Source organism: Alternaria alternata (assembly GCF_001642055.1).
Source record: "Alternaria alternata strain SRC1lrK2f unplaced genomic scaffold CC77scaffold_1, whole genome shotgun sequence".
Lineage (NCBI taxonomy): Eukaryota > Fungi > Ascomycota > Dothideomycetes > Pleosporales > Pleosporaceae > Alternaria > Alternaria alternata.
Genome location: NW_017306190.1, coordinates 2,395,363 through 2,417,147, shown reverse-complemented (window position 1 = coordinate 2,417,147; position 21,785 = coordinate 2,395,363). Strand labels below are relative to the sequence as shown.

The 21,785-nt window shown below is 52.2% G+C and overlaps 11 protein-coding genes across 11 annotated transcripts; 3 read left to right on the top strand and 8 right to left on the bottom strand.

Annotated features, from left to right (window-relative positions):
• Positions 1-56: 56 nt before the first annotated feature.
• CC77DRAFT_60424 (mRNA triphosphatase CET1) lies at positions 57-1,814 on the bottom strand. Its single transcript, XM_018532431.1, has one exon. It carries the CDS (start codon positions 1,550-1,552, stop codon positions 233-235), a length of 1,320 nt encoding a protein of 439 aa, XP_018392040.1. The 5' UTR covers positions 1,553-1,814; the 3' UTR covers positions 57-232.
• CC77DRAFT_60210 (pyruvate kinase) lies at positions 1,740-3,813 on the bottom strand. The gene is made up of 4 exons (XM_018532425.1): positions 3,623-3,813; positions 2,330-3,568; positions 2,194-2,275; positions 1,740-2,142 (listed from the first exon to the last, which is right to left on the bottom strand). The coding sequence occupies exons 1-4, from the start codon at positions 3,655-3,657 to the stop codon at positions 1,891-1,893; spliced, it is 1,608 nt and encodes a 535-aa protein (XP_018392039.1). The 5' UTR covers positions 3,658-3,813; the 3' UTR covers positions 1,740-1,890.
• A 1,170-nt stretch (positions 3,814-4,983) lies between these two features.
• Positions 4,984-5,472, top strand: CC77DRAFT_1056677 (DUF1748-domain-containing protein; the record flags this gene model as incomplete). Its single annotated transcript, XM_018527928.1, has 4 exons — positions 4,984-5,025; positions 5,075-5,114; positions 5,166-5,208; positions 5,337-5,472. 4 exons carry the CDS (start codon positions 4,984-4,986, stop codon positions 5,470-5,472), a joined length of 261 nt encoding a protein of 86 aa, XP_018392038.1.
• A 358-nt stretch (positions 5,473-5,830) lies between these two features.
• Positions 5,831-8,494, bottom strand: CC77DRAFT_60397 (hypothetical protein). The gene has a single exon (XM_018532430.1). The coding sequence runs from the start codon at positions 8,347-8,349 to the stop codon at positions 5,926-5,928; it is 2,424 nt and encodes an 807-aa protein (XP_018392037.1). The 5' UTR covers positions 8,350-8,494; the 3' UTR covers positions 5,831-5,925.
• A 472-nt stretch (positions 8,495-8,966) lies between these two features.
• CC77DRAFT_924217 (MFS general substrate transporter) lies at positions 8,967-10,466 on the bottom strand (the record flags this gene model as incomplete). Its single annotated transcript, XM_018533794.1, has 1 exon — positions 8,967-10,466. One exon carries the CDS (start codon positions 10,464-10,466, stop codon positions 8,967-8,969), a length of 1,500 nt encoding a protein of 499 aa, XP_018392036.1.
• Positions 10,467-11,373: 907 nt separating this feature from the next.
• On the bottom strand, positions 11,374-11,913 carry CC77DRAFT_1046246 (hypothetical protein; the record flags this gene model as incomplete). The annotated part of the gene is made up of 1 exon (XM_018527434.1): positions 11,374-11,913. One exon carries the CDS (start codon positions 11,911-11,913, stop codon positions 11,374-11,376), a length of 540 nt encoding a protein of 179 aa, XP_018392035.1.
• A 474-nt stretch (positions 11,914-12,387) lies between these two features.
• Positions 12,388-13,901, bottom strand: CC77DRAFT_59900 (hypothetical protein). Its single transcript, XM_018532414.1, has 3 exons — positions 13,001-13,901; positions 12,472-12,952; positions 12,388-12,419 (listed from the first exon to the last, which is right to left on the bottom strand). Exons 1-2 carry the CDS (start codon positions 13,817-13,819, stop codon positions 12,677-12,679), a joined length of 1,095 nt encoding a protein of 364 aa, XP_018392034.1. The 5' UTR covers positions 13,820-13,901; the 3' UTR covers positions 12,388-12,419; positions 12,472-12,676.
• Positions 13,902-14,820: 919 nt separating this feature from the next.
• Positions 14,821-16,666, top strand: CC77DRAFT_1037191 (hypothetical protein). The gene is made up of 2 exons (XM_018527050.1): positions 14,821-15,887; positions 15,938-16,666. Exons 1-2 carry the CDS (start codon positions 15,232-15,234, stop codon positions 16,512-16,514), a joined length of 1,233 nt encoding a protein of 410 aa, XP_018392033.1. The 5' UTR covers positions 14,821-15,231; the 3' UTR covers positions 16,515-16,666.
• Positions 16,667-17,171: 505 nt separating this feature from the next.
• CC77DRAFT_1015889 (hypothetical protein) lies at positions 17,172-17,865 on the bottom strand. The gene has a single exon (XM_018524111.1). It carries the CDS (start codon positions 17,488-17,490, stop codon positions 17,275-17,277), a length of 216 nt encoding a protein of 71 aa, XP_018392032.1. The 5' UTR covers positions 17,491-17,865; the 3' UTR covers positions 17,172-17,274.
• CC77DRAFT_59860 (patatin-domain-containing protein) lies at positions 17,735-20,478 on the top strand. The gene is made up of 2 exons (XM_018532412.1): positions 17,735-18,842; positions 18,890-20,478. Exons 1-2 carry the CDS (start codon positions 17,989-17,991, stop codon positions 20,283-20,285), a joined length of 2,250 nt encoding a protein of 749 aa, XP_018392031.1. The 5' UTR covers positions 17,735-17,988; the 3' UTR covers positions 20,286-20,478.
• A 50-nt stretch (positions 20,479-20,528) lies between these two features.
• CC77DRAFT_1015887 (hypothetical protein) lies at positions 20,529-21,768 on the bottom strand. The gene has a single exon (XM_018524110.1). The coding sequence runs from the start codon at positions 21,601-21,603 to the stop codon at positions 20,671-20,673; it is 933 nt and encodes a 310-aa protein (XP_018392030.1). The 5' UTR covers positions 21,604-21,768; the 3' UTR covers positions 20,529-20,670.
• Between the last annotated feature and the right edge of the window lie 17 nt (positions 21,769-21,785).

Sequence of the window (21,785 nt, the reverse complement as noted above, 5' to 3'; positions counted from 1 at the left end):
AGCGAACAAGTCTCGGGAGCTTGTTGGTTTATGAATGATTAGATTCATGTCAGGCTTCATGTCAATCATCAGATGGAATACAACATAGCGAGAATTGGGTATCTTGATTTGAATGTGTAAACTCCACCCCATGCTGCTGAGCCCTTGTATGCTTCCGGGTGTTCAACGCCGTTTAGAAATAATAATAATAGTAGTAGTAGTAATACAAGCTCCTTCTCCAGCGCTTTCCTGTCTACGCACCGGGAACAGGAGGCGTGATTTCACGCGACAGAACCCGCAGATTATTCATCATACCGTTGATCAAGCTCTCAAACTTGGTCACCTCCTTCCGCCTCACTTTGTCCGCCTCTGCGATGAGAACACCAGAGTCCAGTTCGAGCTCTAGCTCGTGGTTCTTGCTGGTTCCTTGCGTGACCTGGGTCAGATCGACTTGGTACGCGCCCAGCCACGAGTACGACATGCGATCCTTTTGCCGCTGCATACTCTCCAGTGTCTTGCCTCCTTCCAGAGCGGGCTTGAGGCTCTCGATTGGACCCGGAAAGTCGATTTCGAGGTTGATGCCGATGCGGTAGTCCCATTCCGTCTTGGGAGAGCTGACTTCGAGGTTGCCTATTCGGTGTTTTATGATGGCTCGTAGGAACTCGCCCGTCTTCATGTCGCGCGTCACACGGACTTTTTGTCGGCTTCCAGATGCGCTAATGAGGCGCTGGACTATAGGGTTTAACTTGGAAAAGCCGTCCTGGTCGAGCTCATAAAAAATGTCCGTCTCGTAGGTATGTCTATAGTTGATCGCGGGACGTGAACCTCCAGATGTCTTGGAATGTTGGACCTGCGTGTTGAGGTACATGTTCATACGCTTATGTTGTTGAACAGTCATAGTGCTCTCGAACTTGACTTCTAGCATCTCGGTGTTTATTACGGTTTCGGTGCGCCAGAAGCCGCGTATTCGCTGGTTCGTCGTTTTCTCTAGGATCTGACCCCAGCGTGCTTCGACCTCGAGCTGCACCTTTGGATCCACGATGGCGTTGCGCACTGTTTCGTTGTTGACAGCCGTGTTCCATATGAAGTCGCATACGTTGCGCGAGACGTCATCGTAGATTTGCGCATCGTCTGAGATGGGCCGCTCGAAGCCTGCGAGTCCGGAAACACCGACTGCTGGGGGAGGCGCGCCGGTTTCGCTCGGCGCGTGTCCGTTGCGCTCGGCGTTGGGTGAAGGTTGAGGTCGAGGCGGCGGGTGATGCGATGGTATAGCTTGCGCATGCGGCTGCGGCTGGGCTATGACAGGTGGAGGCAGACGTGATTGTTGGCGTTGTTGCTCTTGCAGCTGCTTGAGCTCAGGCGGGAGTTCTTCACCTTCACGATAGGCCCATATCGGCTTGGGGTCATGGCGTTTCCGCTTGAGCGACATCTGCTTCTGGCTGGGTTTAGGCGTCGGTATCTTTGCGGCGGGAGTGACGGGGGAGGATGAGAAGAGTGATTGGGGATTGGAGAGTGAACGGCGCGGTAGCACCGATGCTTCCCCATCGTGATTTACTAGCGCAGATATGTCCATCGTGGGTTGTGGTAGGGTTGTGCGTCGGACTCACCATCGTGTACAGAAGGCTAGTGTTGCTGGCGCACGGACGATGTCACCCTTGGATGCCTTGTTGTGCCGCCTTGCAGTGGGATATCACTTATGTCTTTGTCTCGGCTTAGCATGCGACGATCACTCGAAATCATAAGAAGAGGTGGTCATTAAAGAGTTCGCTTGATCCGCTAGTGTTTACACCTAATCTTGTGTCCCTATGCGCCAGACCGTCATTTGCGAAAACGAGTCATGTATATGCGCCTCATGCAGCGCACTCCACACCCTCTATCTAAGCACCGCACGTCTCCGCTCCAACCCTACCTTCACGCGTCTTGGTCAAGACCAAGGTCCTCCTGTGCGGGGACAATGCGGAGTGTGTTGGTGTGGCCCATACCTCCTCTCCAGCCTTGTACGCAAATGACTGGATCGCCCTTGTTGAGAACACCGAGCTTAATGGCGTTCATAATTCCCCACTTCAAACGGCGGTCAACATCCTCCTGCCATGGTTCAGTCTTGAAGTCTGGCTTCGCCTCGGGGAAGTAAAATGGATATACGCCGCGGTACAAGTGGGAATACTGCAGAAGTTAGCCTAGGAATCCTTGTGCACAAGAGAAAAAGAAACTCACCCTAGCGGCCATCTCGTTGCGGGTAACCATGATGATGGGGCAAACGGGGCGGTACTTGGAGACAAGGCGGGCGGTGGTACCACTAATGCACGTTAGAACCTAGAATCACAGGTGTACAAGATGTCAATGAACTTACCTCGTTGTCAGGACCAAGATGGCACCGGCGTTCTGCTCGAGACTGGCACTGACAGCTGCCATAGCGCACGTCTCAGTGGTAGGGCATGGGACGGGAGCCAGCTTCCTCAGCTCGTCAAAAGCGTTGACATATGGGATAGCGACCTCTGCGAGCAGGCAAGTCTCGTGCATCATGGTGACAGCCTCTACGGGGTAGTCACCCTTTGCTGTCTCTCCAGACAACATGACACAGTCAGCACCGTCGAGGACAGCGTTACCGACGTCGCTGACTTCAGCGCGGGTTGGGCGTGGGTTGTAGGTCATGGACTCGAGCATCTGAGTTGCGCAAATGACGGGCTTGCCGGCAATGTTGCACTTGGTGATCATCATCTTCTGAGCGATGAAGACCTGGCTGGGTGGAATCTCGATACCAAGGTCACCACGAGCGACCATGACACCGTCAGTCTCCCTCAGAATCTCGTCGAAGTTGTTTACACCTTGCTGGTTCTCGACCTTGGCAATGATCTGGATGTCCTTGCCCTCCTCGCCGAGCACCTCGCGGATAGCAGTGATGTCGCTTCCACGGCGGATGAACGAGGCGAAGACCATGTCGACCTTGTTCTTGACACCGAACTTGAGATCGGCCTTGTCCTTCTCAGATAGTGGGGGAAGGTCAATGTCGGTCTTGGGCAGGTTTACACCCTTCCTGGACGAGATCTTGCCGTTGTTGACGCACTTGCACTTGAGCGTCTTGTCGTCTGTGACCTCAATGACCTCAAATGAGAGGACACCGTCGTCGACGTAGATTGTGCGGCCAGGTGCGATGACCTTGGTAATGTTCTTGTAGTCGACGTACATGTTCTTGTCGTCGCAAGCGGTGGCATATTGCTCATCAGTGGTGATGTTGATGATGGAGCCAGCCTTGATGGGAATATCGGCATCTCCGACTGTGTTACCAGTTCGGATCTCGGGGCCCTTGGTGTCGAGGGCAATAGCCACAGGCCTGCCGGGTTGTGTCCTCTCGGCCTCGCGCGCGTTGTCGATGACGGACTGGTGGTACTCGTAGGAGCCGTGGGAGAAGTTCATGCGAACGACATTGAGACCAACTTTGCGGAGGGCGTTGATCTTCTCGGCGGAGTTTGTCTTTGGACCGATGGTGCAGATGATGGAGGTTCTTCGGTACTCCCGTGCAGGTGTGTACTCAGTGTTGAGCTGGCTGAGCCACTCGATCCTGGTCCTGCCGGAGTTGAGGTGGTCTAGACTGGTGGGGGTGTCAGTGGGTGTTTTATGAGTTGTATGCCTCTATAGAAGAGACCTTTTCCAGCGCGTTCGGCTCTGAACGTAAATCATACAATCCAGTGTGCGAAGCCGCTCCGAGTCTTTACTAAGAGATTATAATTTACATACGCGTTCGCCATTTTGTGGATGGTGTTTTGGAGAGAAGAGGTGGTGGAGGGGAAAGTCTGAGTCGCTGTCGCGGAATGCGGGGCCGGTCGAAGGAGTCTTTATAGCGAACTCCAATGGGTTTGGCGACGGCTGGTGAAGAGGAAGAGAGGTGGGCAAATTGTGTCTTCAAAAATGGCGGTCGACGGGGTTTATCTTCTACTGCGACGGGCTAGAAGTTTTGTTGGCTGTTGAGCGCGTTTTGGAGGGGCAGTTTAGTCTAGGCGCTAGTTATGCTGATTAGTACGACGTGGGGCGCTGCAACCCTGAGCGGCGGCCGTTTGGATATGAGAATTGGAAACAGATTGGAGTCAGGAAATGGTCTGGAGACGGTTTGGTTGAATAAAAGGCTTTCGTTATGCGCCGAGCGATCTGCTGACGGTACTGCTGAATCTGTCCCATGGGCAAGTATTGTGACACCCATTTGCTTCTTCGACTCCACCCACGTTCCTGCATCATTGCACCCAGACATCCCGCCCAGATAAGCCGTCAAACGTGTACTGTTTTTGCACAGCAATTGAAAATCTCGGCGCCGCGTTCCCGCTGGGCGTATCTGGCTAGTGGGCAGTTGTGGTAATGCGCGGCCGGCTGCTGGCGTGTCTCGATTTTTCAGAGTGGGTTACCCGCGCGGAGATGGGTGGTGTGTTCTTGGAGGTTCATGGGGTCCAGAAAGTTTCACCCATGGACTACGTCGCGGCAGGCCCTGTTATATACCAAGTGCAGCACGTCGTAGGGTCCGCTCCTAAATCACCCGCAACTGCTCCGCATGGCTTGCCCGAGGTCAAAGGGAAAGGGTCCCATTGATGCGACATTATGCTCCAGTTCCATATTAGTGGAGACGATCGCAGGTAGCAGCCCTATCTGAGCCTCCGGGGCAGCCTACAAACAGCCTGGCCGCAGTAGCACCCAGATAATTATGGAGAACACATGAACACGATCAACGGGTGCAGTTGTCACACAGATAGCAGTACGGTATTCTAGACTAGAAACAAGGGAGCCCTGGAGTCGCGTGCCAGCTCAATCACATGCAGACGAGTGACTAAGTCGCGGCACCAGCCACACTAGGTCTCTCCTCCACCCTACACCGCATCCCGCATCCTTCGCTCAACAACACACGACAACACCACCCACACCCGCAACAAGCCCCTAGACACTCGTCGCCTCGCTCTCCCCAGCAGCCCCATACCACCCCATACCGATCCGCCACCTCTTCCGCCCAAAAAGTCGCCCATCATGGTTGTATGTACCATACTCCTCTACGGTGCCTACTACTTTGTCGGTCGGACCACCGAGTCGCATGCTCCCTAGCTCACACAAGTAACAGCTCGGCAAAGTCGCACATTACGCCTTCGATGCGGTATTAAGTACGTGCACTGGAAACACGCCTGCCCAATCCATCGCTAACACTGCTTCAGTATCCGCCTTCCTTGCCGGCGTCCGACGCTCGACTGGCCTCACGTATGTTCCCCCATCCCACCCCCCCTCGTTAAGCGCCACCCACCTCCTCCTCTCCACACTCCATCTCGGGCCATCTCACAAGTACCCTACAACTACACGATCGGAGCTAAAGCTAAACCCAGTCCCAGTGTAAAGCCAGATACATTCGGCGAGAACCCCAGCGCCCAGAAGTGGTTTGAAAGCTACCTCTGGGTTGGCGAGACAGTCATGGACTCGAGTGTAGCATTTTTCGGCTCCAGCTCCTACTTCGAGCGCAAGCGATAGATGCCTCCATATCGAATAGGATCAGGTCACAGCGACGCGGTGTGCGGACAATGAAACGCCGCGAAAAGTGGGCGGGGCGACTGGAGCTCTGGAAGCTTGCACTGCGCCGGGTGGACTGGGTACAGTCTGGGAATATCTACATGGCACGAAGTTGAATGAAGACCCCGGCTTCGAAGTTCTACCTCGATGAGCGGGCAGATGGCGTTGGGGCGCTATACCATTATCTATGAGATTACGAATCAAAACCACTTCAAACACACGCATCCTTCGCTTCCGGTAATCGAGGTCTACTGCGGTGGAGTGAGTTCCCGTGCTGGGGCAAGGCAACACAACGCTTTTAAATATCACAATTGACGATGCAGTTGATATCTAACCCACTATCGCTACACTCCTTCCAGGGTATCATGCACGCATACATATAAATCGAGAAAACATCGGTACAGCAAAAATGTGTTAGGTCCTCCGCTTGAACCTAAACCCTGTCTCCTCATCGTCGCTGTCATCATCCCTCCTCGCAAACCTCCCCTTCTTACTAGCAGGCTGCCCGCTACTTGCGGTCGCCCCAGAACTCCTCTTCTTTCCCCTTTGTGTCGTTTGCGTCCCTTCGAGTTGCGTCTCCACAACCCTTTGAGTCCGCCCACTACTCCTCTGCGTCCGCTGTTCCGGAACTTCCTCTTCATCGTCTGGGCCGCTGTCCTCAACGTTGATGACTTCCTGTTGTGGCTGGGACTGCGTTGTTCGTTTTCTGCGAGTGAAGCCACCGACTTCTGGTTCCGAGTCGGAGTCGGGTGCTGCAGTACGACCGCGTCGGCTATGGTGTGAGCGACCAGAGGGTTCAGGATCTTCGAGGAAAAAGGCCTCGGTGATACCATGTGTCTTCTTAGAGGGTGCTTCTTCAAGTGTGACGAGGACTTTTTGGCTTTGGACGCCTTGTTCCGCACCGCGGCGACGGAACTTCTTGAAGTTTTTGCGACCGTTCCATTCGTCGTTCCAGCGCACACTGTTAGTCTGACTTTGGTTGCGTGCCGTACTTTTGTTTTGTCGGGGTAAAACGTCCATCACCTCTACTTTGGCCAGATTCTTCAGCTCGGTGATATCGATGCCCTCGAGTGCTTCCCGTAGACTGTCTTCATCCGCCTTACGACGTTCCTCTTCTTCTTTGATGCGCTGACGCGTATGCTCACGGATGTTAATGTCTTTCTCGGCTTTCTTCTCTGCTCTGTTGAGCCGCGCAAGAGTCTCCGCGCCTCTTTTCGCTGGTTTCTTCACAGAACCCCCTTCTTCTGGCTCGACAGATGCTGATGGTGCGCGGGTAGCCGCTCTCTGCTTCCTCATCCTAGCGGCGGTAGGGAACAGAGTATCCATCTGCGCTTCTTTCTCAATCGTTGATTGTACGTGTAATTGCGGAGAGGCTTCCCGTTGTGCGCCTAGTGTAGTACGTGCTTGCGAAGCAGACTTTGATGGCCCTGGAGGCGATTCAGACTGCTGAACATCTTCCATATGGGTATTCTCAACCTTGAGCTTCTTCTTCGGAAGCGGTTCGTCGTCATCGTCAAAACCAGTAAAGCGGCTCGTTTTAGGTCGGTGTATGCGCTTCCGTGGAATGGTCTTCGCAGGTTCTTCCGCTGGAGGTGTGCTCTCTTCAGGAGCCTGCGATGGTGCTCTGGATCCAGACGTTGGTGTTGGTTGACGCATGGAACGTCGAATTGTCATAGTTTCTGGTGCAGGTGCAGGAGTATTCACTTCTGTGGGCGGCCTTTGTATTGTGGTGCGATCTTTCGTGATGATTACGTCGAGAAACTCATTCTGTAAGACTGAGCGCTGACCGAGGGCCTGATCGACCCCAATGACAAAGTTTGTGGCCCATTCTTCCATCTCGTCAGGGTACGCTGGTAAGCGCACTGTTATAACGGGAAGCTTATCACCAGGTTTGCCGCGCCGCTTCTTCCCTGCTACGCTGTGAACGTAGTCGACGTACTCTTCTATTGTTGTCTCGCCCAATCGTATATCGTATAGTAGTGCTTTACCGCCTCCGCCAGTGACAGGATCCAGCAAACTGCTGTATTGACCTTCGTTCAAAAATACAAAGGTCAAGCCTGAAAATGTTTCTGACCGTGAGGGATCAGGCAATAGCATCTCCTGTGGTCGCGCAACCGGTTCTGCGCCCGCTGCTGGTATGTATTCCTTCTCCGCTGGCCACCATGCGTCAAAGTCCTGTTCCAGCTTCGAAGGCAGGTAATTGTTGTCTTCGTCGACCGATGGCGCTGCGACTCCGAGGACTGCATCGAGATATTCTGTAGTGACGATATGTTTGGCGGAAGTGAGACCCGAGAGGACTTTGGGAAGGTTTCGTTTCGCGGATATGACGTGAGTGGTCTGGTTGAATACGAAGTCGGCTGTGGTCTTGATATCCAGGGCATGTAACTGCGCACTTTTGATTTTGCTTTCTCTTGACTCTTTTGAAGCATAAGTGAAGACGATTGGGCGCCAGACAATTCTGAAAGGCGCATAGCTAGCAGCCAGTCTGATGGTATGCTCAGTGCCCTTCAAAGTCTCACGGCTGTATTCTATCGATCCGTCGGCTGCCTTCTGGCTCTTTACAGTCGTCTTGTCGTCAATCGTAATTCCTTGCCTACAACTCAAGTCGGTCACCTCAATTTGCGACCTCTTGTGAAGCTTCGTGCCGTCCTCTGGTGCTGCGTCGTAAACCTTCAGCATAACATGCTTGCGCGAGACGGCCTTGTTATCTATCTTCCAATTGGTTCCTTGTGGTCCGTCTTTGTCGTCGGACTTGGTTCGACCAAACAGTTGCTGTGACCCAGGGCGGAGCCAGACGCGCTTGCCTCCGAAAAGGCTCTCGTGCTCTAAGAACCACATGTTTGTGGTGTTGGGTAGGGAGGGATCACGAAGCGAGTGGGATGGCGGCGGACAAGATGCGCATTGTCGTCTTCGCCGTAGGACTGCGATCGAATTTGTCTCGGGTGGTGTTGGCTGCCTTCACAGTTCTAGGCTGAAGCAAGTCGAGCCCATGCGCGGGGTGACGCGCTGTCATGTGAGACGCTAACGCTCTTCTCGACGATCTCTCAGCAACCACGACCAGACCTTAACATCGTTACCTTCACGCTATTTTGGGCCGCGATCTTCGACACACATTCAGTTCACTGCCAGGATAATAAGATTCCTATGAATGCCACTTGTGTGGGTTCATGTATTCACAGTGGACGGCGACCCAGTAGTGATAAAATTGAGGCTGAAGAATCTATAATCTGATCGGCCAGTAGAACGCGACAATCCACCTATAGAGGCGCTGCCCTACGTGGTTGGCAACAGGTACATGCACGGCAATATGCCAAAAAGAAAGAGTACGGGACAGCAAACACCAACCTATCATAAAATGAACAGACAGCGGCCAATGAATCTGGAGAGCACCAGCATTGTACCTTCTTCTTCCATCTTCTCTCCCAGCCTCTACTCTAAGAGCATCCTACAAAGCTCTACGCCTGACCTTGCGTTGTTTGCTCGAACGCAGCACTCTTCTCTCTTTCCTCCTTAATCCGCTGTGCGTACGAGCTTCGAGACCTGATGCTAGGACCCCACTTGTAGATGAAGAAGACCGGGGCGCATACGAGGGCGGAGATCGCAAACAAGACCCATGTCGAATTCTGGACACCGAGCTTCTTGTACATTGGCCCGGTGTAGAAGGAGCATAAACCCGCAAGGACATCTCGAGCAAAACCATTGCCGCCGGTGGCTGATGCTGAATAAGTTCCTCCGTAAGCGGCGACCATGTAGTCAATGGTGGCAAAGTAGATGGCAAGGTTTGCGCATCCGATCAAGACGGCGAATATGAGGGGTGCGATCCATGGCAGAGGCGGGCCAGTAACTACGAATGCGGAGCCGAACAAGCCGATGGGAAGAAGCAGTACGATCCATCGGAGGGCTGACAGTCGGCTCTCAGGGCTGAGCACTTGACCGTTGCCACGCTGCTGGTTGTGTCGTCGTATGACTGGGTAATACAGCACTGCTGCTAACCAGTAGCCGATGAAGAGGGCAAACAAGGCGAGTCCTAGCTGACTAGGAGTAAAGCCCCAGCCATCCTTCCCGAACACGTACCCGTACGATTCCAAGAAGCTGAAGATGAGTGCGTCGCTGAATCCACTGAGCAGTGACAGGAAGCCAACGATTGGTTCGCAGACTAGCATTTTGTATGGACGACCCATGATCCTGAGACAAGCCATGAAGTCAAGCTTCTCGTGTTCGGTTGGCCCAACGACGTTGGCCTCTGGGTTTTGCTTGCGGCTCTTCTTAGCTTCCTTGTTGAGCATGACCGTCGACCTGGTCTCGGGAACATAGACGAAGTGGATGAGCTGGACTGTGGCCCCAAGAATGAGCTGAATCCAGAAGTTCCATCGCCAGTGAAGGAACTGCTCGATACGGCCACCGCAAATGCCACCGATGACTGAGCCTAGACAGCTCCACAAGCTGACCCAGAGGATAGGGAGTTGTTGCTCTTCGGGATCGAACATGTCCGCAACCATTCCGAGGGTTACAGAACCACCTGCGGAGCAGAGACCGCCGAGCAGGCGTGCAGCCAGTACATGACTCCATGAGGTACTGGCACCGGCCATGATCTGCCAGATGTTGACGGTGAAGAGTGACAGCTGCATGATGGGTTTACGTCCGAACTCTTCGGACCAGGGTGCCCAGAGTTCGCAACCGATACCGTATAGGATCAAAAACCATGCCATGCCAGCCCTGGCGTTGGTGAAGTGGTTGCTACCCAGGTGGTAGTGTTCGTTAAGTGGCCCTATTGCGTTGGAATAGACCGCTGCGTTGTAATTCATGCTGGTTTGGCAGAGTCCGACTACCGTCAGGATTGCCCACTTGCGCTTGTTCGTGAACGCATATCCCGTGTTCTTCTTCGAGTTCGCCTCAGTAAGCATTAGCGGGCCGCTGGGTTGGGCTTGATCTTGGTGGCTTTGTGTTGGGACCATTTCGATCGCATCTGCAGCTTCCTTCTTACGACCAGGAGAGCCGGAGCTTGCATCGCTGTCGTTCCTGACGTATGTCGTCATGGTGTTGATGGTTTTGGTAAGGCCAGACAGGATAATCGAAGGTTGCTGGTGCAGGATGGTAACGTTGGGCTTAATTCAGCTGCGTACAGTATATTTGGTATCCTGGGGTAAGTGAACGTTGGAAGAAGAGGAGCGGGCAGACGATAGATCTTATGGCCGCCATGCACGACGAGAAACATGGGATGAGAGTCTCCACTATGCTTACTACAAGGCCCATCTAGTCCTAATGGCATCGACTAGAGTCTATGTATGCAATGGACGACGCTGCAGTGGACCCCGTCCATAGAAGCGCCAGACGGCCCGCCCTCGCTACCATGGTTGCTCGACAACGCCCGCACATGTTCGCATATGATGATGCCTCTCTAGGCCGCTCAATACAGGGCGAGGAACTCTCATCAACAGTCGTTGGTCATTTCTATGAAGGTTCTTGTAAAAGTGCTTCGCCATGACTCCAAACTCGGAGCCTCTCAACGCAACTGCAGCTCGACAAACTTAAGTTCGCGAGCACAGCCATTTCTCGAGAACACGGAAGTTCGGTTCGGAATAATGCGGGGAACCATGAACGTATCAGTATTGCAAGTACATGATGCGTCTATACCCCTTCGCTCAATGTTAGGGTACCGCCTTTACAGCTTTAGGTCCATCCGGGGATAGCACGTGAGCAGGACGTACTTTGCGTACCATCTTTACAGCTATTTTGTCTATTCAAAACTCCGCCTATTGGCTTGGAAACATAACTTTGCAGGTCACATGAACGTAGCCCCGTGACTGTTACGTTATGTCGAACCTCCATTGCTTCACCTACTCCACCTACACAACCGACCTTTCAGTGCGAATCAGATACTCCTTCCGTCTCAGCATCACTCTCATCATCCCACTTCCACTCCTCATTCGTCCACGCTTGCAACGGCATCCAGCTCTCTCCTCTCTTGACCTCAAATTCCTTTTTCAGATCTTGGAAGTGTACCTCCAGTTGATCTCTCAGTTGCACGAGTGACGTATCCTGTTCATCTACTGCGCGGGTTAAATGGGTGAGGTTGCGGGATGCATGATCAAACAACCCACCGTCCTCGACAGGTTTGGAAAGAAATGACAGTGGTGGCGAGTTGGCTGACGTAGAGAAGGCGGGTTCGTAGCTGTAGCATGTTTTTGGGGTGGATAACTTGCGGTCTTGCAATGTCTTCGGATCTAACTTGGAAAGGCTTGTCGCGTCAGGGTCTAGATGCCTCAAAGTATCTTCGTTAATTTTCGCATCGCAAAGGCTCATTGTATTCATTGATGAGTTATGGCTGTTCCGCACCTTGCTGTCGTTGATGTTTCGTTCCGGATACAACACTTGCTGTGAATCATGACTTTGTGTCGACATGTCTGTGTGCTGTCTTTGGTGGCGTATTGGTAACACTAAAAAGTTACAGCACAGAAAGCAGAGCAGCCTTACTTGTATAGAGGCTGCAAACGAGAGCGATGTTCCAGCAAGCAGTTAACAGAGTCCCCTAGACACTACTCCTTGTTAGGGTTTGCTGATGACAAGACAATGAGCGTTTGTTTCCAAACGGATGGCATGCAAAGTTCTACCCACTGTATAAATAGTATAGAGATGTGATGAAGTTATGTCATTGATGAAAAGACGTCCACTGATGGCTAAGTTCTGTATGTACGCCACTCGATGAAGCTGCTTCCGCTGTGCCAACGTGTCCTCCCAATATGCTCTGCCTGTCAAAATGACAAAACTCGTGGGAAGAGTATGCTGATAGTCAAGACTTCTCTTCTGCCAAATTCCACCTGATGCATCTGATAGGTCTAGCAACTGGCTTGTTGCCCACCCGAACCTTGCATAGTAGTAGTCTGATTCCATATTGTAGACTGAGAGAGCTAGTCGTGAAATCAGCCTCAAATCGCCGCGAGAAGTCTGAGATGTACATACCATATGGGCCGTTCTGAGAGTGGGTTGGGTAACTCCAAAAGAGCACGCCATGGTAGAGTATGTCTTCTGTTTTAAAGAGGACGAGAGAAAGAACATGAGATCGGGAAGTGAGCTTTTGATGAATTTCGAGGCGGACCATGGGAACTCTCAATAATCCTTTTTTTAAGAGAATCATGTATTCTACACACAGACAGTGTGTCACTAATCATGTTTTTCTCGTGGCTTCCCACCATTGCTGATGAGCCGAGCAGACCTTGTCATAGTATCTGTCAAGCTCGGCGCGCTGCATAGCCATGAGTTCTCGTTCAGGCGCTACCTTTTCCAGGTCTAATTCGTGCTCCATCGCACGGATAAGCATAACTCTGAGTTTGGTACCGTGGTCGGGAGGAGCGCGAGCGTTAGGTGTAGCGGATGGATTATCATTTGGGGTAGGTTGTTTGACAACGGACCGGTCCAGGATATCTTGTTGAATGTGCAAGCCCTAAGATACTTTAGTGAATGTGGGTAGGATACAATTGCTGATACTTACATGTTTAGCATGTTCAATGCCAGAGTCTGCTGAAACCATTTCCCATGCCATGACATCGTACGCCTTTGCCCTCGGGTTCAGGCTTGGGTTGAAGCTCTGCGCGGAGCTGATCGGGGGAATAGTTTTGCCTTCACCGGACTTGCTCCTCAGGTGCGGGGGGATGGACTTCTTGCGGACACTTTCGGGACGGGATGAGATTTTTGAGCCAGTGGCAGTGACAACCGATACGTCAAGCTTCCTTTCGTCTTCTGCAATTGCCTTCTCTAGAGAGGCCCAAACTGATGATAGGCTCTTTGTAGGGGACGCTGACTTTCCAGGGGCCCTTGATACTGGAGTTTCTGGACGGCGATAGTTTGGTGCAGGCATCAACTCCATCGTGCCTTTAGGGGGACCGTCGATACGTGGGGTCGGCTTGGTACTAATCGATGGATACTTGCGTGACTTAAGCACTGTGACGGACTCCAAGGATGGTGAAGTGGGTTTGACGTCTTGAACAAAGTCTCTTGGAAAGCCCGTGCTACGTGCAGCTGGCGCTGGCCACTGCCCAAGTCCACGGCCTAAAGAGCTTTCTTTTGTGGATGGTGATGATGCACTTTCGCTCAAAGCTTGGCCGTACATCTTCGCTTCTTTCCTGTACGACTTGCTCCGGCGATCTTGTTCAGGGTCGCGATTGAATCGGGGGTCAGGAAGATTTCCTGCTTTCGGGATACTGTTCGGATCGGGCTGCCAGTTTTCAGCCTCGGGTGGCGGTGGAGGAAAGGCATCCCAAACAAAGGCTGCAGCCTTGGTAGCTGTCGTCTTTGGTGTGATGGACGGCATTGACACCGGCAATAGAGTTGATAGAGCGAAAGGTCGATACGTTGATGTAAAACTCTGGCCTGTGCTTACACAGTAAACACATAACTCTGCTGCGGAGGTAGTTATTGTGCGTGTGTGAGGAAGGAGAGGAAGTCGAAGGTCAAGGCTGTTGATGAGGCAACTGGCTAGCTGTTGCTGCCGATTGAAGTCGAGGTGAGCGCGACTTCCCGAACGAGAAGGCAGGAGCGAAAGCTGGGTGACCACGCAGCGACATCAATACCGCTACCAGACAGTATCGAAGGACTTTTGAAAGCTCGGGCTAATGGTGCAATTCGTCGTAATAGAAACGCAGAGTATTGCTGACAACGAGAAACTGTGATTGAGGAGAGCGAGACGACAGTACACATTAAAGCTTGTAAGAAGAGAAGTGAAGAATATGGCCCAGAAGAGACAGGGCCAGGCCATAGAGGCTGAGGTCATCTCTCTCACCTTGAGCTTTATGACATCCTTGCGCTACCTGTCGTCACAAGAATGAAGAAGGGGGTTATAAACATAAAGAATAATAGAACAAAAAACGTGTGCCTACTATTCTGAGGGATGACGATAGTATTTGTAGGAGAACAGAAGCAAGCACGAGCCTATAGCTAAGAATATCAGAGTTGCAGTAGTGAAGCACTGAATGTTTTGCTGTAGAGTACATATTGTTTTGTAGTAGAGTAGAACGCAGCAAATACCTTTACAACAAGCTGAGCCATTGGGTTACCTCTTGGAGACGAGCGATCTGATCGGTACATGGCCTATACCTAGCCGATGGACACACTCAGTAGCCAAGGAAAGACGGCCATATCAGTCGTTACTAGGTCGTTATGCAATGCTGTACCCGGGGTCTTAGTATATACAACTTCAAAGGCTTCGAAGTTGGTGTTCTCTGACCATGACAACTCGCCGCTGCTGCCTTCGGGGATCGTGCCACAAAAGCCGACCGCTAACCAGATTCGCTCATGATGACTGCTACCCTCACACGTGAGACCGCGACAACTGCGGAGATCTATTTCTGCATCCGAACACTGCGCACACGACTTCATTGAGCTTCCGATTTCGCGTAGGTATTGTGAGGAACTCGGGAATGCAATCGTTACTACGCATCGTATTGATTTTCTGACCCTGCTTGCTCGACTACCTGCGGCGCTGTCGGGTGTGCTCGGCAAGGTGAACAGAAACCTAGGTCTTCACGATCATCCTGATTTTACTTGTGCGTTTTGCCGTCCATTCACTCTACCAATCCTTGTTCTTGATTGGTGGGCACCTTCACTCGCTCCTTCCACAACATCGCAGCTCCGCAACTTCGATTGTTATGAGCGAATCTCGCTCTCTCAATCTCTACACTCGCCATTCCCTCACTCATCTCAAGAGTTATCAACTTTTTCCGCAGAATGGCGGGAAAAATCACCTATTCGAAGCGGCCGAACAAGCGTCGGGTACCTCATGATCAAGACGCAGCGCACGAGGAAGACGACAGTCGTAAGCGGAGTAAGGCAGATGCCGAGTCAAATGAATCGCGACTGCCAACACCACCCCCGAGCCGAAAAGAAAGAAAGTCATTTTCCAAGGGTCCAGTGTCCATTCCAGATGACGACATGTATCCCCCGCGCTCTGTGTTCGACAAAGTGCTTGGAAACAAACAACACCGAGCCCCCAAACCAGATGAGAGTAGTATTCGGGACAACCGGGAGAACTATGTAGAGATCATGAAGAACGGGAAAACATCACAACAGCAGAATGGCTGGGCAAGGAATGGCTCTCTGCCAACACCACCAGCGGAGGCGCAGAGGAAAGCTCATCAACAAGCGCGAAGAGATGAGAATCTTGCGCGATACAAGAGAGCTGCAAACGAGGTCGAACCGAGGGTGTTTGAAACATCATTGTCTAAACCTCCGACCCAGACTTCGCAGCTCTTTGAGCGGATTATCAAGAATGAGCAGCCAAAAGAGCCATATCAGCCCAAGGCCTATAAGGCTGAGTGTATCGCAGCACCACGGCGGACCATAGCTGGAGAGCGATTATCAAGAAGATCAGAGCAAGCCCAGATGTGAGCCATCCAAGGATACGCGCTTTATGAGCACAGACTGACCAAATTAGATTCATGGCGAACCAGGCCAACTCACCTCTTCTGCAACTCCCTGAGGATGTCAGAAATCTCATTTATAAGCATGTGCTTGGTGGCAGGACCATCAATATCAGCTACGAGAATTACCGCACTACTTATGACCCTACAAAACCCAAGAGGGCCCAGGACGTCGTACCTGTCTTCAAGTACCGATGCACAGTATTCGACGGTAAACGAAATCCATACACAGCGGTAGCAGCACAGCCCTGGCTCAAACCTCCCACAACGTTCACTTTACTCAATGGCGTTTGCCGCCAGATGTACGAGGAGACGGCGACTCTGCCCTATCAGCTCAACCTGATCGCTTTCGACTCACATAATATCATGTTCAACTTCTTGTTGTTGGAGAAACGCCTACGTCTTGAGCAGCTTGATGCGTTGACGGAGTTTATGCTACCGGAGACGTTGCCAGGATCGAATACACTAGCCTGCCTAAGGAACGTCGAGAGGGTGTTTCTCGGAGTCGCACAGGAGGGGAGGGTCAGAGGCGCGTATCGCGTCGTCCGCACCGAGGGCGAGGAACCACGGCTAACAAAAATCACCAAGTAGTATGGGGGATTTTATGGATTCGTGAATGTGTAAAAAATGGCGTTAAAGGAGTCTCGGTACGGTTGCATAATACCCGGTATAGTAACGATGTTACGACCCAACTACACGCACACGACTTCGCGGCCGAAGCCGGAATTCATCTTGTAGCTTACACAAAGTGTTGGTGATGATTTGCATGAACAGTCGCGGTGCTTCCTTCCTTTTTTGTCCCAACCGTCGAGTCAGTTGGCTCAGCAAGACTGACATGTGAAAGAGGCGCCACGTCTCAGCCCACCCGCTGCGCGAATGACTGCGACTGACTGTGTTGTCACACCCATATTCTTTTTGAGTGTGCACTGCTGGCTTATGCATGTGTATCTCGTGGACAGAAGAGGATCGGAGATGGCGGTCAAAAGAGGTTGGGATAGCTGCCCCACGTCTGCATGTTTCTCCAGATCTACTCTGCCTGCAGCGTAGGATCGCGATGTCGGACAGAGCAACTATTGCGGGCGCTATACGGCCTTTCCGGACCAATATTGCGTATAGCTCATACTTCATAGGCCGGGGCCGTCGGGAGTTGAACACAGCGACAGGCGGGTGTGAGGCACTCGCCCTCGTAAGCTCACATAACCAGCAGCATCAAACACATGATCCATGGGTGCATTGCAGTAGCCTGCCAACTCTGCAGGTACAGGTGGGAGTTGCGTGTCAGGGTCGGTGGGCAGTTTAGCACTACCGACGCGGAGCCATGCCAGCCATGTCTGTTTAGGTGCATCCTTGCCTATGACGATGTACCACGCTCATGTCCCCACGCTCCCTGGTATGCGCTGCACGTATCGAGTACTTGAAAAGTATCCATGCCTTCCATTCCCGCGCACGTCTCGTCACCCGGCGACCACATATTTGAATTGTTGAGGCAGCAAACCTGTGGCGTACCTTCCGCGACTTGCGCGACCAAGTGCGCATGACCACCCGCAGTTGACCCATTTCCGGCCATCCTACACCGCGTCTTCGACAAAGGCACTATTACTAGGCTTCATATTCCCTCGAGTGCGAGACCCCCATAGTAACCGGCTGCACCTCTTCATCTCCATCACCACAACCTGCGTTGACGTTCCGCACTCGATCTTCCGATCCACCTTCCACCGGCTAAGCCAGGCTTCGTCACATCCGCGCATGGCGTGCACCGGCGCTCGATGTCATTGCTGTCTGACACGATATTCACAGGCGGCAGTACAAGACTGCACGTAAGAGGAGGACAGAATGGGCACAAGGCGATAAGGAAAAGTAAGAGTCATGGCGGCTTCCTCGGTCCCCTTGTGCAGTTGGCCAGGAATCCGTTGAGGACTCTAGGCGAGCCAGCAGACGACGACCATGTTCCTGAAACGACCGCGGGTGCTGCGGAAGCAAACCGTAGGCAGGTCCTGTACCTGCACATGAAAGACGTGGGTCATCCAGATTGGTCGTGACCCTTTCACATGCTGACGAGATCGCCATGCAGGCCGAGACATACGACCAATGGAAAGCCGCCGCGACCGAACTCGATATCTTAGAAGGAAACGAGGCCTGGAAAGAAGAGGATGACACAACAGAGTACAACGTAGATCTGGTTGCCGCCCGGCTGAAAGAGCTGGACGACGCTCGTTTAAGTTGTGATGTCAAAAGGATGCTTTTCCTGGTTAGGACCACCCTCACACGCGGATTGGGCGACATGGGCGATCTGCGCTTATACAAACATTCGCACATTGGAACCAAGCGCCTGATCGAGAGGTATATTGAATCTGCGCAGCAGACCATGGCGGCTCTGCTGGACGTCTCAGAGAAGCAGGGAGATCAGTGTCCTATCGAGCCGCGACGTTTGGTCGATCAGCTCCTTCAAACGCGACAGTCTTTCGGGCGAAGCGCGCTGTTGCTCTCAGGCGGCGGTACCTTTGGCATGAACCACATCGGCGTTGTCAAAGGTCTCTGGGATGCTCGTCTTCTCCCACGCATTATATCGGGAGCCTCTGCTGGAAGCATCGTCAGTGCCGTCCTATGCACAAAGACAGATGCAGAGGTTCCAGAGGTTATGCACCAATTCTGCTATGGAGATTTGAACGTATTCGAAAGCCCTGATCACCCGGAAGGCGTGGTCGGCAAAGCGATGCGCTTGATGAAGTCAGGCGCTCTCTTTGACATTTCGCATCTCATGAGGGTGATGCGCGATCTGCTCGGCGACATGACCTTCCAAGAAGCATACAATCGAACTCGTCGTATCTTGAACATACCTGTCTCGACTTCTTCGCTCTACGAATTGCCCAGACTTTTGAACTACATCACAGCGCCGAATGTCATGATTTGGTCAGCAGTGTAAGTGGCAACTAAAGAACGTTTTGTTCTTGTGCTAATCCGCTTAGATGTACGTCTTGCTCAGTGCCGCTAGTATACAAGAAGGCTTCACTTTTAGCCAAAGACCCGAAGACCGGCCAGGAAGTGCCTTGGGATCCAAACCCTGACGCGACCTGGATCGACGGTTCCGTTGACAATGACCTACCGATGACTCGATTAGCCGAGATGTTCAACGTAAATCACTTTATTGTCTCGCAAGTGAACCCACATGTCGTTCCCTTCCTAGCAAAGGAAGAAGAAATGGTCGCTACAGAAGCCCAACAGGATGCTGCCACCGGTCCCGGCTGGATGAGCCTTTCAGCTAGCCTTTGCAAGGGAGAAGTCATGCACCGCCTTCAACAGTTAGCGGACACTGGGATTCTCCCAAATCTGGTAACAAAAGGAAGGTCGGTACTCAGCCAGCGTTACTCTGGTGACATCAATATCTTTCCAAAGATCAATTATGCCGACTTTCCCAGAGTCTTGAGTAACCCCACACCGGAGTACATGATTGGGTGCATGCTCACTGGACAGCGAGCTACATGGCCAAAATTGTCGCGTATACAGAACCATGTAGCCATTGAGCTCGCGTTGGATGATACGATCCAGAAACTCAAGGGACGACTTGTGTTCACACCACAGCCAGACCTCAAACTCACACGGACAAGCTCTCAAGACAACGACTTTGCCCATAGAAAGCGAGCAAAGTCGACACATAAGATGACGCGCTTCGAACTCAGAATGGAACCTCCTAGCCCTGTTCTACGAAAATCTGCACCCACCAGTCCTCTGCTGTCGCGCACAGCCTTAAAAGCAGCCAACCAACCGCTTTCCGTTCCAAAGCAAGCCAATGGCACAAACAAGTTCAAACGACAATGGACCGAGACGATCCAACTAGACCCCATGTCCTCCACCAACGACACCTCGGACCATGACTACTTTGCCGATCCCGAGTCGGACACCACATCTAGACTCTCCTCTCCTTCACCCGCCACATCACCCACAATCAACACTCCCACCCTCTGGCCTTCAACCCCCCAAGCTACCATGCAAGCGCAGCCGCAACCCATCACCTCACATCCCACGCCACTACCGCCTACTCAAAATCCCTTGAGTCGTCGCACGGGTACAATTCTCAATCTCACCATGACGTCTACCGCGAGGCATTCATCTAATCCAAACGTACCTAGTAGCCCTGAGTTGCGGTATAAACGTCTTTTCCATCCTCCTGGACCAGCAACACCAGATGTTAGTGTTGGTCCTCCTGTGTTGGACGTCGAACCCGTGGCTACGAATATGACACGGTCTCCAGCGACTAGTAGACCGGGTAGTCGACGGAGTAGTGGAGCGGGTCTGGGGTTGGGTTTGCCGGTTGACGCATCGGGGACTAGGGGGATGCTTCTGAGAAAGAAGAGCTATGTGTAGGCTCTTCTTGCCTCTGCTAGACGTCTCCACGGGCTCATCCACATTTGTTTCTCGTATGGCACCTTTCTCGTATATATTTTATGCGCCTTCTCCGCGCTTCAGCAATCTTTACATAGGTTCTCTTTTGTTTTCGTTAAGATAGTGTGGATGAAGGGGATGTATAGTGGACAGTCACAGGCTTTGAGCACACCACAGGAGAGCAGATTGAGAAGAGAGATGGAAAAGAATGAAGGGAATTTGGAGAAGAGCGACGATACCCCAGGACTCGATATACGTGTACTCTTTCTTTTTCCCTATACAAACAAGACAAGACGAAGAGTTGATATAGATTGTTAAAAGTACAAATTACCACATTAAGCTCGTTCCATCATTGATTAACATGCCCTTACTTGCTGCCTTCTTGCCTCTCCCTCTCTCTGTCTATTTGTTTCAAAACCTCCCTGTCCTCGACAAACTTCTTCCTAACGTCTTTGCCCCTCCACCGCTCGAACAACTCATACCCCACTACAAAAATAATGGGCAAACCCACTATTATCGCCGTCACTCTACGCGCCGCAGGTTTGTACTTGGGCGGGAGGCGGATGTCGGGCGTGGGTTCTATTATGCGCGTAGGGTGTTGCTTCTGGTATGGAGAGGGCGGTGGACGAGGTTGTGGCTGTGATGGCGAGGGTCGAATGGAAGGGTAGGGATTGTGTGGACGAGAGGTTGTAGGTTTTGGAGTCGCTGGGTAGACGGGTGAGGGGGCGATTTTGGGGACTGAAGGGAGTGGAATGGTCGTTGTTGTCCTTGAAGTCGTGTTTGAGGCTGTTTTGTTATTCGACAAGGAGGCAGTTGTGGGTGGAGTTGGTTTCGATTGTAAGGATTGAGTCTTTGGTGGTGATGTTTCTGGGGATTGTGACGACGCCGCGGTTTTCCTGCTGTCTTGTACACTTGCTTCGGCTTCTTTCTCTACGACCTTTTCTGGCTGTTTTGCCTTCTTCAGCGTCCCTTTGGCTTCCACTTCCTCTAATATCTTGCTCGTGGACGGTGTGACGGGCGTAGCTTGTGCTGGCGCAATTGCTGACTTGGGCGCAATCTTCTTCCCCGCAGCAACAGTCGCAGTAGTAGTAGGAGCAGTCTTCCCGCTTTTCGTAGTCACCTTCTTCTCTTTCTTGACTTCCACGACTTTCTCCTTTGTGCTTAGTTTCGCGGCCGCCTTCTTCACAACCGCCTTGCTCGCTGCGACTTCTGGTGTTGTCCCCGCATCCTCGGCTACGACTTTCTTCGGGCGACCGCGTTTTTTGATAGCTGGGGGTTCGATTGTTGGTTTTGAAGACATTGCTACTGTCCAATTGGTGTACAGACTGCAAAAATGGACGATCGAGGGTGTGGGGAGAGCGAGACGGGCGTTGCGACACAATGACTAGTCTGGGCGCATTCGAGGGGTCGCGGCGGGAAATTTTGGGCGAGTATGTCTTTAGGCGGAGATTAAGATGTGATGCAGGGATGCGCGTGCGTACA

Coding starts and splice junctions, on each gene's coding strand:
- CC77DRAFT_60424 (XM_018532431.1), bottom strand. CDS start 1,552: ATGGACATATCTGCGCTAGTAAATCACGATGGGGAAGCATCGGTGCTA.
- CC77DRAFT_60210 (XM_018532425.1), bottom strand. CDS start 3,657: ATGATTTACGTTCAGAGCCGAACGCGCTGGAAAAG. Junction 3,569..3,622: donor AGCCGAACGCGCTGGAAAAG/GTCTCTTCTATA, acceptor CACCCCCACCAG/TCTAGACCACCTCAACTCCG. Junction 2,143..2,193: donor GCAACGAGATGGCCGCTAGG/GTGAGTTTCTTT, acceptor TAACTTCTGCAG/TATTCCCACTTGTACCGCGG.
- CC77DRAFT_60397 (XM_018532430.1), bottom strand. CDS start 8,349: ATGTGGTTCTTAGAGCACGAGAGCCTTTTCGGAGGCAAGCGCGTCTGG.
- CC77DRAFT_59900 (XM_018532414.1), bottom strand. CDS start 13,819: ATGCCGTCCATCACACCAAAGACGACAGCTACCAAGGCTGCAGCCTTT. Junction 12,953..13,000: donor GCATTGAACATGCTAAACAT/GTAAGTATCAGC, acceptor AAAGTATCTTAG/GGCTTGCACATTCAACAAGA.
- CC77DRAFT_1037191 (XM_018527050.1), top strand. CDS start 15,232: ATGGCGGGAAAAATCACCTATTCGAAGCGGCCGAACAAGCGTCGGGTA. Junction 15,888..15,937: donor AGATCAGAGCAAGCCCAGAT/GTGAGCCATCCA, acceptor TGACCAAATTAG/ATTCATGGCGAACCAGGCCA.
- CC77DRAFT_1015889 (XM_018524111.1), bottom strand. CDS start 17,490: ATGGCCGGAAATGGGTCAACTGCGGGTGGTCATGCGCACTTGGTCGCG.
- CC77DRAFT_59860 (XM_018532412.1), top strand. CDS start 17,989: ATGCAGGCCGAGACATACGACCAATGGAAAGCCGCCGCGACCGAACTC. Junction 18,843..18,889: donor GTCATGATTTGGTCAGCAGT/GTAAGTGGCAAC, acceptor TAATCCGCTTAG/ATGTACGTCTTGCTCAGTGC.
- CC77DRAFT_1015887 (XM_018524110.1), bottom strand. CDS start 21,603: ATGTCTTCAAAACCAACAATCGAACCCCCAGCTATCAAAAAACGCGGT.